We start from the raw sequence: 14,713 nt of genomic DNA on the forward strand, positions 1-14,713 counted from the left end.
ATCCTATGGGAGGCAGGGGGCCTTGGTTGGTGGCTGCTGACTAGCAGGCCACGCGGCTGTGGGAGCTGGGCTCCTGGTCAGTTGCTCAGGGCAAATGGGGAAGTAGATAGGAGTAGAGGTTACACTGCCAGGGCCACTTGGGCGGCTGGGTGCAGGTGCTTTTGAGCCTTTGGGCGCTCAATGGATTTCAATGGGAAAGCTCCTGGATGAACAAAGGTTGCAAGCTCGGGGACGAAGTTTCTTCAGGCGCCACCACCACTTTGAGAGGTAAGTTGGGTAGTTGGAGGATAGGTAGGTACCTAGGAGTTGGGCACAGAGGGCCGCCGGGTGCAGGGGTGCCTTTTGGTTTCAGGAAATCTTACCCATTGTTGATCGTGGTTGGGGGGGTACCTGGTTCTGAGGCTGCAGACATCGTCAGGAGCGTCGAGGTGAGTCCTTGGGTGCCGGATTCGGAGTCACAGTCGCCGGGGGGACGTCCTCGGGGTCTTTGATCACTCCGGCACAGGCCAGGCTTGGTGGGTGCAGAGTGTGCAGGGTTTGCGGTTCCGGGCTGATGCCAGGGGTTAGAAGCTGGTTTTGAGCAGAGCCACAGCTCATGGGAGTCCCAGGTGCTCAGTGTCAAAAGGTAGCCAGGTCATCCGGGGTTTGTGAGGTTGCTGGCCACAAGAGGTGCCGGGATGTAGCAGGAGCAGGTTCGACAGGCCGGTAGGGCTGGGGCCAAAGAAGTTGGTGTCTTTCTCCTCTTAGCAGCTGCACGGCAGGTCATATTTCATCTTGCTCTTCTTTGTTTTTCAGAATCTGGAATCTAAGGAAGGAAGGTTCAGGCTGCCCCTAAATACTAAATTTAGGGGTGTTACAGGTAGGTAAAGGGCAGGCACCAATGGGTCCCTGCCCTGGGGTGGGTACACCCCTATCCTGTGGGAGGGGGCAGTAGCCTAGTCCTGATTGGGCAGGGCCTCCCATCCTCCATACGGAGAGTGCCCGGAGATGTGCTTCACCTCGCCCCCCCCACCTGAGGGGTGGGGTTGGCAGGCTGACACATCGCCTATCCTTATTTGGGGTTTCCGGACAGTCTTCCCGCCAGAGTCGGGGTTAGAACTGGTGGCTGCCAGTTTGCTGGGTACAGCAAGTGGCCTGGGGAAGCTCACAGAGGCGGCATGCCTTTGAAGCTTCCCCCTGTCCATCCTGGGGGAGGAGACCTAGCACCTCGCCCAGGATGTGCATTGTGCAGGCCCAGGAGAGCGGGAGCTCTCCTACCCAGGGGTCCAGCAACATGTCTGCAGTGTGGCAGCCTAGGCAGCCTCCCACACCAGACGTGGATTGTAGGTTAGGTTTCAGGGGGCATCTGTAAGATGGCCTCTGTGGTGCTTGGTACATTAAATCCCACACTGGCATCAGTGCGGGTTTAATATTCTGAGAAGTTTGATACCAAACTTCAGTCTTCAGTGTTGCCATTATGGTGCTGGGAGTTCGTGTTTGACGAGCTCTCAGCACCATGTACTCTTAAATGGCAGCACTGCACTTACAGTGCCCAGGAATGGACCTGGGTACTGTAGGGGCACAGGGCTCATGCTCCTGTGCCCACACCACTGGCATAGGACACCCAGCTAGATGGGTGGCTGATGTATGCCAGGGCAGTATAGGTGGCGGGCATGGCACACAGGAAAGTGTGCCATGTCGACTCTTTGTTTTGTCTTGTACCCAGACACTCAGCCTGCAAGGGCAGAGTGTGTGTGTTAGGGTACAGGGCCTCTACGGGTGGCACAATGAGTGCTGCAGCCCTTAGAGGCCTTCCCTGGTCACAAGGCCCTGTGTACCTAGGTACCATTTACCAGGGGCTGACATGTGGCCAGGGTTTGCCAATTTTGGGTTTGAGGTTTTTAGGGAAGGAACATAGGCCCTAGGCCCCTGATTGGCAGGAGTCCAGGGCACACTCAGTCAAAGTACATTCAGCAAAAATTGGGGGCATACCATGCAAGAAAGATGGCACTTTCTCACAGGAAGACATAAGCAGCACTATTATCCATGTTCTGCTTTTGCTGCTGTCAATTCTTAATTGCCATGTATGTGCCTGTATACACTGATTGAAGAGAATGGTTTCAATAAAAGTTAAAAAAGAAAGTATTGCTTTTGCGTTATGTAGATTGCAATCAGTTTGCTCACTCGGATTACGCTGAAAATGGTTGTCATTGAAATTAACCAGAAAAGGTTGATGCAGTTTGTACTTAAACTGCTTAATTTACCCATAAATTAGAACATTCAACTCCCAGAAGAAGAATACAGACAATGCGCCCCTTGGATACTACTCCTTATAGTGTCAGTATCAGTAGACCCTTGCAACCGCCTCAAATTAAAGTTTGTCATCCAAAGGTATTAATGTTCCTTCGTAATTTTTTTGCAGGTTTACATACTTCTGGTGTGTCTTCTTATTAACATTTTCCTTTTATGTTGACCAAAATAACTCATCTAGAATGCGATAAGTACACTTACTGTATTGACAATTGTGTGCAATTTGACAAACACCAACATTGAATCTAGATTAAAAAAAAGTATGTGGTATAACACTAGGCCTTCTTGAAGGGCAGCATTGGCATATACAGATGGCCTGTTTGACATTGTTAGAGAAATGGGTGAGAGGCTATTTTCCCCATGCTGCTAGTCTATCTTACCATAAAAGCAGAAGGGATTGTCATAAAAGAAACTGTTGAAATTTCAATATAATAAATTTAAGTTCTAGCTGAGCCAACATACCTGCTGAAGAGCGGTGTGGTGTGGTGGGCTCTTCCCCAGACACTGCCCCTGTTTGGTGGGGGACTGCTGCTGCTGCTGTTGCTGTTGCTGCTGCGCCAAAGCTTGGAGCTTCAGCTGGTTTGAAACCTGTGCAGTCTGCTGAGCTGGTGAGACTGAAGGGGGCTGTTGTGAAGGCTGGGGTCCTTGATTCATCACCCCAGGCCCAGAGGGCCTCTGCTGGCTGTAGGGAATGTGGGATGGTTTCCCACCTTGCCCTTGACTCCCAACCGGAGAGTGAGGTGAAGGCTGCATGTAGGAGCCAGGGACGGAGACTCCTGCAGGGAAGTTATAGCTGGAATTCATGGAGAATGCAACAGGTGGAGGAATGACATATGCAGGGGGTGGAAAACCTGATAGAGAAAAATGTGACAATTAATTTTCTTGTGTTAATTTAACAAGGAAAAAAAGACAACCAATGGAAAAGTGATTGTACAAGGCATTTGAATCCAGGGGAATATGTCTATTTTCACCCCTTGTAAAATGCCTGACAGAGAAATTCTAGAAGGCAAAATCTACCATGATGGGAGGTCACGCAGCCTCAGGAGAAAATGGAACATTGGTGATATGAGACTTTCTGCAAAGTTATCACACAAACTAGAGATGGTTTTGTCCAGATGGTCATCCTTCCATTACTGCCACCTGTAATATTTGAATGGCCTGTAGATATATCCAGAGTTCTAATGCTTATGCCGGTCACCATGTTGAATCCATGCCATGGCCCATCAGGGAGCAAACATGTCACAGAATGTGCTCCAGTCTCCCTTTTAGATATCCCCAGCTACATAACATGGGTGACTAGGACATATAGCACAATAGATCCTAACCAGTGATGAACCTCTAAACAGAAGTGCAAAAAGGGAAAATAGTGGCGATAATGAGCAAAAGAATGACAATACATTATGCACTTCAGTTATCTCCATTAAACAGCTTCACCGGGCCTTCATCATATTCAATTAGCAAATTACCTTTGCCTGATCTCTTCATAGATGGAAGGCGAGCAAGTGCATTAAGGTGCCTTCCTGTCAACATAGTTAACCCCATGGGCATACCTCAGACCCCAAAAATACATTTCCGGAACATGTCAGTAAACCCTTTATGCCAATCTATCCTACATGTAATGACTAACTGCAGCCACACAGTCAGCCTTTTGCCATCTGGGCCCCCCCCAACCCAAAGGTTCACACTGGTAATCGTAGTAGCCATGTTCAGGCTGAATTTGTGATATAACTGAGCACATTTCTCTGCCTAAACTCTAAACAAAAAGCAGCAGGCCTACAACTAGGCTACCTGCCTCATTTTTGTAACATCTTAGGACATCACACAAGTCATAGAAACAATGTGGCTGCTAACCAAACAACGACTTAAAGATCAAACGCCTGACCCCCACCAAGTTTTCCATGGCTATGTATTCTGTAAACCTATTGAACCAATCCAGCTCTAACAGATCAAATGAGAAACCTCTGTCTCTAAAACTGTCCGGCTAAGTCAGAAGTATATTCACTGGAGGGTAGATCCTTGCACTTTCAGCATCTCTCTGAAACTTTCATCTTAACTTAAAACTGGACTCGATGACGTTCAGAATAATGCTGTTGACTTATGAGTGGTGCTCCATGCATCAACCTTGGACATCAGAACTTCATTGCTTTTTCAGAGCACCTCCAACTCCCCTTTCTCTTTCAACTCCTCATTTGCTTTTCTTAACTTTCTTGGAATTCTGAAGTAGCCAAATAAATATGAAAACAAATGTTCCAACTACTATTAAAGCATGTGATTTTCGGAGTGAAGCTATCAGGTGATGCAACATCACGCAGTGCAAAAAAAAAACACTATCCATTCATAGAGACTATGCACAGGCCCACCATGTGGTTGGCATTAAAAATGGTAGACATAAATTGCATGAAAAAAGACCAAGTGTAATACACTATCTACATTTGCCTTATGTCTCACCCAGTCTTACTATGTTATGCCAATTGTCAACAAGTATGATTATGGGTTAATTAAGCCAAAGCTAAGATGAAAGGAGCTTCTAAACAAGAATATCTACAAGACAAAACAAAGCAATTAATGAGTGCCAATACGCTCCAAACAAGGGTGGTTATAGGAAAAATAAAATTAGAATAGTAGCTGCAATAGTGCATTATGATGGTTAGAGCAGTTTTAAAAGCATATATGCTGGGAAAATGGGATGGGACCAGAGTTCGTATAAAAGCATGTCTGAAGTTTTAACTGCCCTAGCTATTTAATGGGTTTGCACGCAACACTAAAAAGCAACTGGGGATAATCAGCAACTAAGAAGATTCACAGTGACATATCTGCAACAAATAACAGACTGAATAGCAGGGGTGCTTTGTTGTATCCAAATTTAAAGTTGCTCCGCAGTCCCATAGGTTTCAAACAAGAAAACAATCTTGGTTAATCAATAAACTGATGGCACTATGATATTAAATGTCAAGTTTCCACCCTTTCCTTCTATGCTGTGTCTGGATAAGAACAAAGTTAGCAAAAACAGAAGAGACAGTACTGAAAGGTCAGTCTGCGAGAAAGACTCTTTAAAATCAACAATGTTCAAATTGCACTGTACATGACATTTCATCACTGCAGAAGTAATATAATGGCGGTCAATATCTTCAATGAGAAAGAAAGATTATTCTTAAGTATTTTTCTAGATCCTAATCAGACCAAAAAACTTTCACAGCAATAACCTTAAACCTTCTCTCTTCTGTCAATACCTCAAAGAACAAGGCCAATTTTCCTCTAAGGCACAACAAAAATAACTATCATGAGTGTGGACTCAGAATTCAAGAGATGTGGTACGGTCATTTCCAGTGTTTAGGAGAATCCCAAAAATAAGGTCCATATGCACCGATAAAAGCAATAGTCTGGCTCACAAACCCCAGTCAGATGCCTTCAAGAGCAAGCATGGCGGAGTAGGGCCTATGCTGTAAACGAGGTCCTGATCAGAGGTTCATGCAAGGACAGACCTGCACAGACTGAATGTGCACTTTAGCTTTCACTGCCCTCAAGCCTAACGAACACTTTTGCATTCCACTTTGACCAAATGTCCTCAAAACCTCAAGGTCTCTATAAATATTTGTCTTACCCTTCAAATTATCCTTGTGATCAGTATTTCTCACATTCCTGAAACCGTGAAAAATGACTCCTTACTTTTTGTACCCCAAAGGATGTCAGTCCGTAGAACTTGAATGGAGGGAGCGGACCCCCATTTGAGAGATTGGTAGAGGCTCAAGAGAACCAGTTCTAGGGCCTACCTGGTAACCACCCATGGAAAACAATTGTCACAGGGGGACTAGAGTGAGCAACGAAAAGATTATCCCAATTGCAACTACCTGCAGAGCATGGATATCAAGTGAGGATTCATTAGAACATTTCCCTTCTACGACAGGCCAGTCTAGCAGAAGAGATTCACTCAAAAGCTTCTACTGCTAAATAATTATTTTCTGTCTAACAATTTAAATAGGATTTTGTCTGGAAATGCAGGATGCTTGTTTGCACCACTGTTCTATACAAATTTCCAACATTGCCCCGGCCTTCAGCATCAACACGAACAGACAATCCAAATGGCTGAGCCGTCGATCCAGAAAAAATGGGAAGGAGTAAAAATGGCACAAAATGAATTTAATAAACAAAGAAACCCAACTGATGTTAACTGCAATAAATCACCAGCCCTCAACAGTATAGAGTGGGATAGCTAGACTTGACATGAACTTGAAGCACAGCAAAATCACAGTATTTGAGTCTATTTTTATTTTCATGTTTAACCGTGACCCCACAGACTATGAGAGCATTCAGACTAGGAGTGATAACTGATGGAGGATGGTTGCATTCTAACAAACAAAGAGGTAAGGTTAAAAAATGAAGACTTGACCAAATAGAATGCTACACATCTCCATCTTCATTGTTCACTTAGGGCATGCATGAGCCAATCCATTGTCATTCCTGGGAAACAGCCTTGGACCTAATAAACGTACCTACTGCATTTGGTCCTAGTCGCTCAATCAGTAGTTTGGAAAAAAGACTCTAGGCACTCACAAAATGGTGCTGTTTTTTATGCAAATTCTGAATTCAAACATGTGGCCGCCAAACATTCATCAGAACAGGTGCCTTTTCTCCCTTACATGACACAAACAAGCAAAAGTAGAATCCTACTACGAATTTCAAAATCTGCCATGATTGAAGGCTAAGCAGATTGCAGTAGCATGGACTACATACACATACAAGTCACATAAATTACATGGTGTATCTACCTGGTCGGCTGGGAAGAGGAGGGAAGGCTCCTGGATGATGAATGGGGATGAACTGCGAAGTGCTAACTGGAGTCGGTGTTAGAGTAGTTTTTCTGACCTCCGAGACTGGTGTCTTCCTCAGTTCATTCTGAGACTTAACCTGCGTGAAGAAGAAAAAAAAAATGACCTTCAAGATTATACTTTCCGATGCGCCCAGAAAGAACAATTGTTACTTACCTGTAAACAGGTGGTTCTCCAGTATTGGTGTCTTTCATAGATTCACATGCTTGAATATTCCCCGTCGTCGGAGTGGGAGTCCCACGGTAAATAATATAGCAATATATACAGTCATAATATATATATATATATATATACATAAGTAATCATATAAAACAGAGATATAAGTAAGTGATAAACATCAAGAATGTCCCTATATGAAATCTCCATAGAGATACATGGAAAGAGAAAAAAGACATTCGCAGTCTATCTCGGTCATTATGTTAGTCCAAACTACGGCCAATCAGGCGTCAGCTCCTCTCTAGAACCTTCTCCTCAGAGCTCCTCACCTCAGATTTTCGTAGCACCAAAGTGACTTTAGAGTGTATGAGGAGAAGAGAGCCTCTGAAGGGAGGAGGGAGGGTCGCATGTGAATCTATGAAAGACAATACTGGAGAACCACCTGTTTACAGGTAAGTAACAATTGTTCTTCTCCAGTATTGGGGTGTCTTTCATAGATTCACATGCTTGAATATAGAATAGCCAGCAGTAACAATTATCATTGATTCCATAGTCATAATAGCACTAAACAGTTGTACTGCCAATCAATATCCTTATATATATGATATCACTGAATATCTATATAAGTGTAAATGAACCATTATCTCAACAGTAAATGGAAACAATATGGAGGAGGGAAGGAAGAGGCTCACCTTATTTAAAAAGATTGCGAAGCACTGCCTGCCCAACTGCAGCATCCTCCTCGTTTAAAGTTGCCAAGCAGTAATGTCTTGTAAACGTATGTCTACTTGACCACGTAGCTGCTCTGCAGATCTGATGTAAAGGCACTCCAGCAAATAATGCGGTTGAAGAAGACATCGCTCTAGTGGAGTGAGCCCTCACTGGTGACTGCAATGGCTGGTTTGCCTTTTGATGGCAGAAGACGATGGCTGCTGAAACCCAACGTGCAATAGTTGGTTTTGTCACTGGACGTCCCTTGTGATAGCGTCCATAAGCTATGAAGAGTTGATCAGTTTTTCGTAAAGAAGCTGTTCTGCTGATGTAGAACTTTAAACATCGTTTCACATCCAGGGAATGTAATCTCTGCTCCGCAGGAGTTTGAGGATTAGCAAAGAAGGTTTTCAAAATCACTGGTTCGTTAATATGAAAGTCTGAAGGTACTTTCGGCAAAAAGGTTGGATTTGTACGCAACACTACAGAATCTGGCTTGAACTGTAGGAAAGGCGGATTTATGGTAAATGCATGAATGTCACTGACGCGACGTGAAGACGTTAGTGCCAGAAGAAGAGCTACCTTCCAAGTTAGAAACTTCAACTCGACCTTGTGAATAGGTTCAAACGGTGGCCTCATCAGTTGTGCCAATACGATGTTCAGATGCCACAATGGAGGTGGGCGTCTAACAGGAGGAAATTTACGAAATAATCCCTTGAAGAATTGTTGGATAATCCTTGAAGAACAAAGGGACGTTGAACCATCTTGACTGAAACGGGAGATTGCCGCCAGAAAAACCCCTCAAGATTGCATGAGACAATCCGGAGTTAGCTAAATGCAAGAAGAAAGGTAGCAATTGTTGTGGCGTGGAGTGAAATGGATGAACTCCATTAGCTGCACACCAGTGGCAGAATCTTTTCCACTTTAATTTGTACGTCTTTACCGTAGAAGGAGCCCTCGCCTGAGCCAAGATGTCTCTACAGTCCTGTGAGATGTCTAAATGGGCAAATTCACAGTGCTCAGGTTCCAAGCTGATAAGCTCAGTGAGGAGGGGTTCGGATGACAAATTTTCCCCTTGCTCATTGTCAGAAGATCTGTACGAGGATGTAGAAGGATTGGTTTGCATTGAGACATTAGGAGTAACTCTGAGAACCATGCTTGCCGAGGCCAACGGGGGGCTACTAGAAGTAGATGGCAAGGTTGCCTCCGCATTTTCCACAGGACCCGAGGTATGAGTGGGATTGGAGGAAAAGCGTAGGCAAACAGATTGCACCAGTTCATCAAAAGGGCATTGCCCCGTGATCCTTGGTGGGAATGCCAGCTTGCATAGTGTCGGCATTTGCGGTTCTCTGGTGTGGCAAAGAGATCCAGCTGTGGACGTCCCCATCGTCGAAATATCATCTCCAGCGTCGGCTGATGTAACTCCCATTCGTGGGTCGACGAGGAGGACCTGCTCAGGGAATTCGCTAGGATATTGGATACCCCCGGTAGATGAACTGCTGCAATCATGATGTGATGGTTGAGAGACCAATCCCAGATCGACTGGGCTAGACGAGACAGTTTCGGGGATTTTGTTCCGCCCTGCTTGTTGACGTAGTGCATGCAGGTTGTGTTATCTGTCTGTATGAGGACTGATTGTCCTTGGATTAAAGGAAGAAAGGATTTGAGAGCCAGAAATATAGCCATGAGCTCTAACCTGTTGATGTGCCAGGCTTTTTGGCATATTGTCCATTTTCCCTTGATTGATAGATCCTCCAAATGAGCACCCCATCCTTCTAGAGAGGCGTCTGTTATTGTCATGTCTGGTATTATTGACAGAAATGAAATGCCTTTCATTAGATTTAACGGTTGTGTCCACCATTTCAGTGCCGACTTCATCCGATCTGTGACGGTTACGAGATCGTTGAAAGAACCCGTAACCTGACGCCATTGAACATCCAGTTCTTCTTGGATGGGGCGTGTCCGTAACCTGCAATGAGGGATCAATGCAATGCATGACGACGCCATCCCCAGAAATTACTTTAACAGTCGTACAGAAACGGATCTTTTTGATCTGATAAGGGTTACCAGACGGAGAATCCTTTGAAGACGGTCTTGTGAGGGAAGTGCCCTGGCTGACACTGTCTCCAAAGTTGCTCCTAGAAAATCCCTGAAATGAGAAGGCTGTAGATGAGACTTCGCGGTATTTATGGAGAGCTCTAAGGCGTGAAACACCTCCTTGCAAACACCTCCTTGTGTGCTGTCGAAGTTGAACCTCCGATTGTGATTTTAGGAGACAGTCGTCCAGATATGGGAAGATCTCCACACCCTGGAGACGTAGGAACGCTACGACAGGGGCTAGCACCTTTGTAAACACTCGCGGGGCCGAGCGTAAGCCGAATGGTAGTACTTTGAACTGGAAATCCTTCAGACCCACTCGAAAACGAAGGAATTTCCGATGTTGTCGTAGTATGGGATATGAAAATAAGCATCTTGGAGATCGATTGTTGCCATGAAATCTCCTTGTGAGAGTAAGCGCAAGATTTCTACAAGCGTCAACATGCGAAAGGATTGTTTCTTGAGAAATCTGTTGAGAGCCCTCAGATCTAGAATGGGCCTCCATTCCCCGTTCTTTTTGGTGATAAGAAAAAAAAAAAAAAAAAAAAAAAAAAAAAAAAAAAAAAATCGGGAATAAAATCCTTTTCCTTTTTGAGATCTTGGAACTACCTCTATAGCTCCCTTGTCTATTAGAAGTTGAACTTGATGTAACAGTTCCTTGATATGAGCTGGTGGTGGTCCGGTAGGCGGTGTGGGTGGAGGGAATTCGGTGAACACTAAAGTGTGACCTCTTTCTACAATGTCCAAAACCCAACGGTCCCTTGTTATGGAGGACCATTGAGAAGAGTACAGAGAGATTCGACCTCCAATTTTTTGGGACTGATACAAGTCAGTCTCTTAGGGGTAGAACTGGTTGTTTCCTCGTCGAAAATTAGAAGAGGTGCCACGTCCGCGTGCACCCCGAAAGGACTGTTTCCGAAATTGTAACGTGCCCAGAGAGCGGGCAGTTTCCGTATCCTTCTTTATCGATTGGAGAGCTTCATCCACATGATCTCCGAACAAAGCCTCTCCATCATATGCCATGTCCAATATTTTTGCCTGTACTTCCTGACGAAAGGATTTTGAGCGCAACCAACCTTGCCTGCGCAATACCGCTGCCCCAGCCAGCTGACGGAATCCCATACAGGCGATATCAACTGCACAGTCTATCATCTCCGCAGATGTACTCTCACCCTCCTGGAGTAGCTTTAGGGCCTCACTCTTCGATGGTTCCGGCAGTTGGTCAACTAACGCTGAAATATCCGCCCATACCGGACGGTCGTAGCGGCCTAAAATGGCCAGAGCATTAGCCGCTCTTACAGTGGTGGAAGCCATTGAAGAAAATTTCTGCCCTATGGCGTCCAAACGACGTCCATCACGATCAGGTGGTGCCGTGATCGTTGACGCAGGGTTTCTAGCCAGACGTTGCGCGGCCTGTGTCACCACAGAATCTGCCTTTGCTTGACCAGTAAGACACGCAGGCGCTCCTGAAGGCGATTTGTACTTTTCCAACCTGGGCACCTGTGCCGGAAGACTATTTGGGGTCTTCATAATCTTTTTGCCTTCCTCCCAAATAAATTCGATTATAGGGATTGTATGTGTTTGTTTAAAAGGCTGGTTTTTGAAATCGTAAAGGAAACAATCCTCCTCCTTATGTTTAGCATGATAATCATCCCACTCCGTCATACCATCATCGTCATCATCATCATCATCATCATCATCACCACCACCATAATCGAGAATTTCACCATCCTCCCTGTCTTGAGGAATTTCTTCCTCTTGTTCAGTAACCTGAGAAGGTACTGCCCGAGTGGAGGAATGTTGCAGCGGTAGTGAAGGTGTTACCACAGATGGAATTGGGGCTGGTACCCGTTCCGATATAGTTTTTGGCACCACTGGAAGAGGCACGACCACAGCTTCTTGTGGTGATAACGGAAAACGTCTATTATAATCGTCCAACATGAGTTGAAGATTTGTTATGAGGGATAGTGGTAGCGTCACAGTTTGCCTTTCTGTAGGAACTTCTTGCTGATAAAATTGTTCCTCATCTTCACTACTATCCTCTTGGCACTTTATTCTTAAATCTGAGGGACTGCGGGCCGTCCCAAACGATTCAGGTAAACCTTCCTCTGAATCCTGATCAGAATCCGTGGCAAACAATGGAGAAGGAAGATGGGAATCTTCCAACAATATAACTTCACCAGACATATCAGGTCGAGAACTTGGTGGCAATGGAACCAAAGGAGCAGCGGCAAACGACGAAGTAGGTTCCTTTTAATCTTTATTTGCACTGAAGAGATTGCCGTCAACGGTACCGGAGATATAGAAGGTACTGAGGACATCCTTGTAGATGGACTTGTCAAAGGAACCATCGTCGACGGGACCTTCGTCGACGGGACCTTCGTCGACGGGACCTTCGTCGACGGGACCTTTGACGGGGACCTTTGTCGATGCCGTCGACAGAAACGACGACGAGGTCTTCTTCTTCGTCGACGGGTCACTCGACGACGTACTCGTCGACGAGGACGATTTCTCAACCTTCGACGACGACGAAGTCAATGTCTTGATGATACTGATTAACATCGTCGACGACGATGTAGATGCTGTCGTCGTCGTGAGTGTCACCGTCGACGAGCAGGAAATTGCAGATTTCGTCGTCGGAAGCTTCGTCGGCGACGAAGCCAGTTTTTCCCCTGAAAACTGGGAAGTGGAAGCCTCAGCAGCCTGAGAACTATGTCTCGTGGGCGACAAAGCAGTAGACAAGGCAGAAGAAGTAGCAGATGTCAGTCAGACATTTTCTTCTTTTTCAGAAAAGGAGAAGGTAATTCTTGTATGCTACTGCGCTTAGAGGCTGTGTGGGAACGGCCAGAAGTAAGGCTTTCTACCTCAGAAACCACTTCATCTTTATCCTTAAGTCTCTGTAGCCACAACAAGAGACGGCCTTCCCTGTCCTTCAAAGTTTTTGTTGAAAAAGTTCTACAGAACTTACATTTAGCCACTTCATGGTCTGGGTAAAGACAGTAAATACACTTACTGTGTGGATCTTCTGAGAATAAACGTAGCTTTCCACAAGAAGAACAAGGTCTAAACAAAGACTTCTTACTTGAAGACATATTGAATAGAACAAAACTGAGCAGAGCTCAGGGAGACTCCCTTTCACACGACGTGCGGTAGAAAATCTGAGGTGAGGAGCTCTGAGGAGAAGGTTCTAGAGAGGAGCTGACGCCTGATTGGCCGTAGTTTGGACTAACATAATGACCGAGATAGACTGCGAATGTCTTTTTTCTCTTTCCATGTATCTCTATGGAGATTTCATATAGGGACATTCTTGATGTTTATCACTTACTTATCTCTCTGTTTTTATATGATTACTTATGTATGTATATATGTATATATATATATATATATATATATATATATATATATATATATTATATTATGACTGTATATATTGCTATATTATTTACCGTGGGACTCCCACTCCGACGACGGGGAATATTCAAGCATGTGAATCTATGAAAGACACCCCAATACTGGAGAACTGTAGTTACAGGTAAGTAACTTGTTTTCTTATCCAGTATTGGGGTATCTTTCATAGATTCACATGCCTGAATCAGAATAGCGAGCAGTATACCAAGTATACAGTCGGTGCGGATGGTGGGAGACTAGTGCTGATACTCCCAAGTTGCATCCACAGCTTATTAATAAGAGGTATAAGAAAAACTCTACAATTTCAAAACATGCAAGCCATAAAGAGGAAAATAGCATGTAATGCAATAACATTGAAAATGAAAGCAAATCATTATTGTAACACATTGCATTGTTATATTAAAGATATCAACATCTTACATATTAAAATATGAAAAGGGTACTTGAAGGTATCTCAAAGAAAAAGATGTCGTAGTACAGCTTGCCCAACTGCTGCATCATCACGATGCGTAGATTGGAGGCAGTAATGTCTTGTAAAAGTGTGGACATTTTTCCATGTCGCAGCACGGCAGATATTTTCTAGAGTCACACCAGCAAACAATGCTGTAGACGCTGCTACTGTCCTCGTGGAATGGGCCTTGGGATTCCTCAACAAAGGCCTGTGAGCCTTGTCATGGCAGAAAAGTATTGTAGATGCTATCCATCTGGCAATGGTGGATTTTGTAACCGCCTTTCCCAGAGTAGTTTGGCCATAAGCCACAAATAATTGATCGGACTTTCTAAGGTTCTTTGTTTTCAGAAGATAGAATTTAAGACATCTCTTTATATCGAGAGAATGTAAGGCTCGTTCCACTGGAGTAGATGGATTAGGAAAGAAAGTTTTTAACGTCACTGGTTCATTAAGATGAAACTGTGAAGGCACCTTAGGGATAAACGTTGGATTAGTTCGGAGGTGCACATAGTCTTGAGTGAAGTGTAGAAAAGGTTCCTTTACAGTAAACGCCTGAATTTCACTCACTCGTCGAGCTGATGTTAAAGCCAGAAGTAAAGCAACCTTCCAGGTAAGGAATTTTAGGTCAGCCTTGTGGATGGGCTCGAATGGATGCTTCATTAATTGCATTAAGACTGTGTTGAGTTCCCATTCCGGTGGTTATGGTTATGTATATATATGTATATATATATACATATACATATACATATACATATACATATATATACATATACAT

The 14,713-nt window shown here is 44.5% G+C and overlaps 1 protein-coding gene across 5 annotated transcripts in view; it reads right to left on the reverse strand.

Annotated features, from left to right (window-relative positions):
* SMG7 (SMG7 nonsense mediated mRNA decay factor) overlaps positions 1-14,713 on the reverse strand; it is a 596,979-nt gene that overhangs the window by 212,562 nt on the left and 369,704 nt on the right. For all 5 annotated transcript variants that reach the window (XM_085601728.1, XM_085601725.1, XM_085601727.1 and 2 more), the window contains 2 exons: positions 7,056-7,194; positions 2,752-3,140 (listed from right to left, as the gene is read on the reverse strand). In XM_085601728.1, the coding sequence (XP_085457854.1) occupies positions 2,752-3,140; positions 7,056-7,194 (528 nt within the window). The remainder of the gene's footprint in view (positions 1-2,751; positions 3,141-7,055; positions 7,195-14,713) is intronic.

This window comes from Triturus cristatus, chromosome 4_2 (genome assembly GCF_964204655.1).
Source record: "Triturus cristatus chromosome 4_2, aTriCri1.1, whole genome shotgun sequence".
Lineage (NCBI taxonomy): Eukaryota > Metazoa > Chordata > Amphibia > Caudata > Salamandridae > Triturus > Triturus cristatus.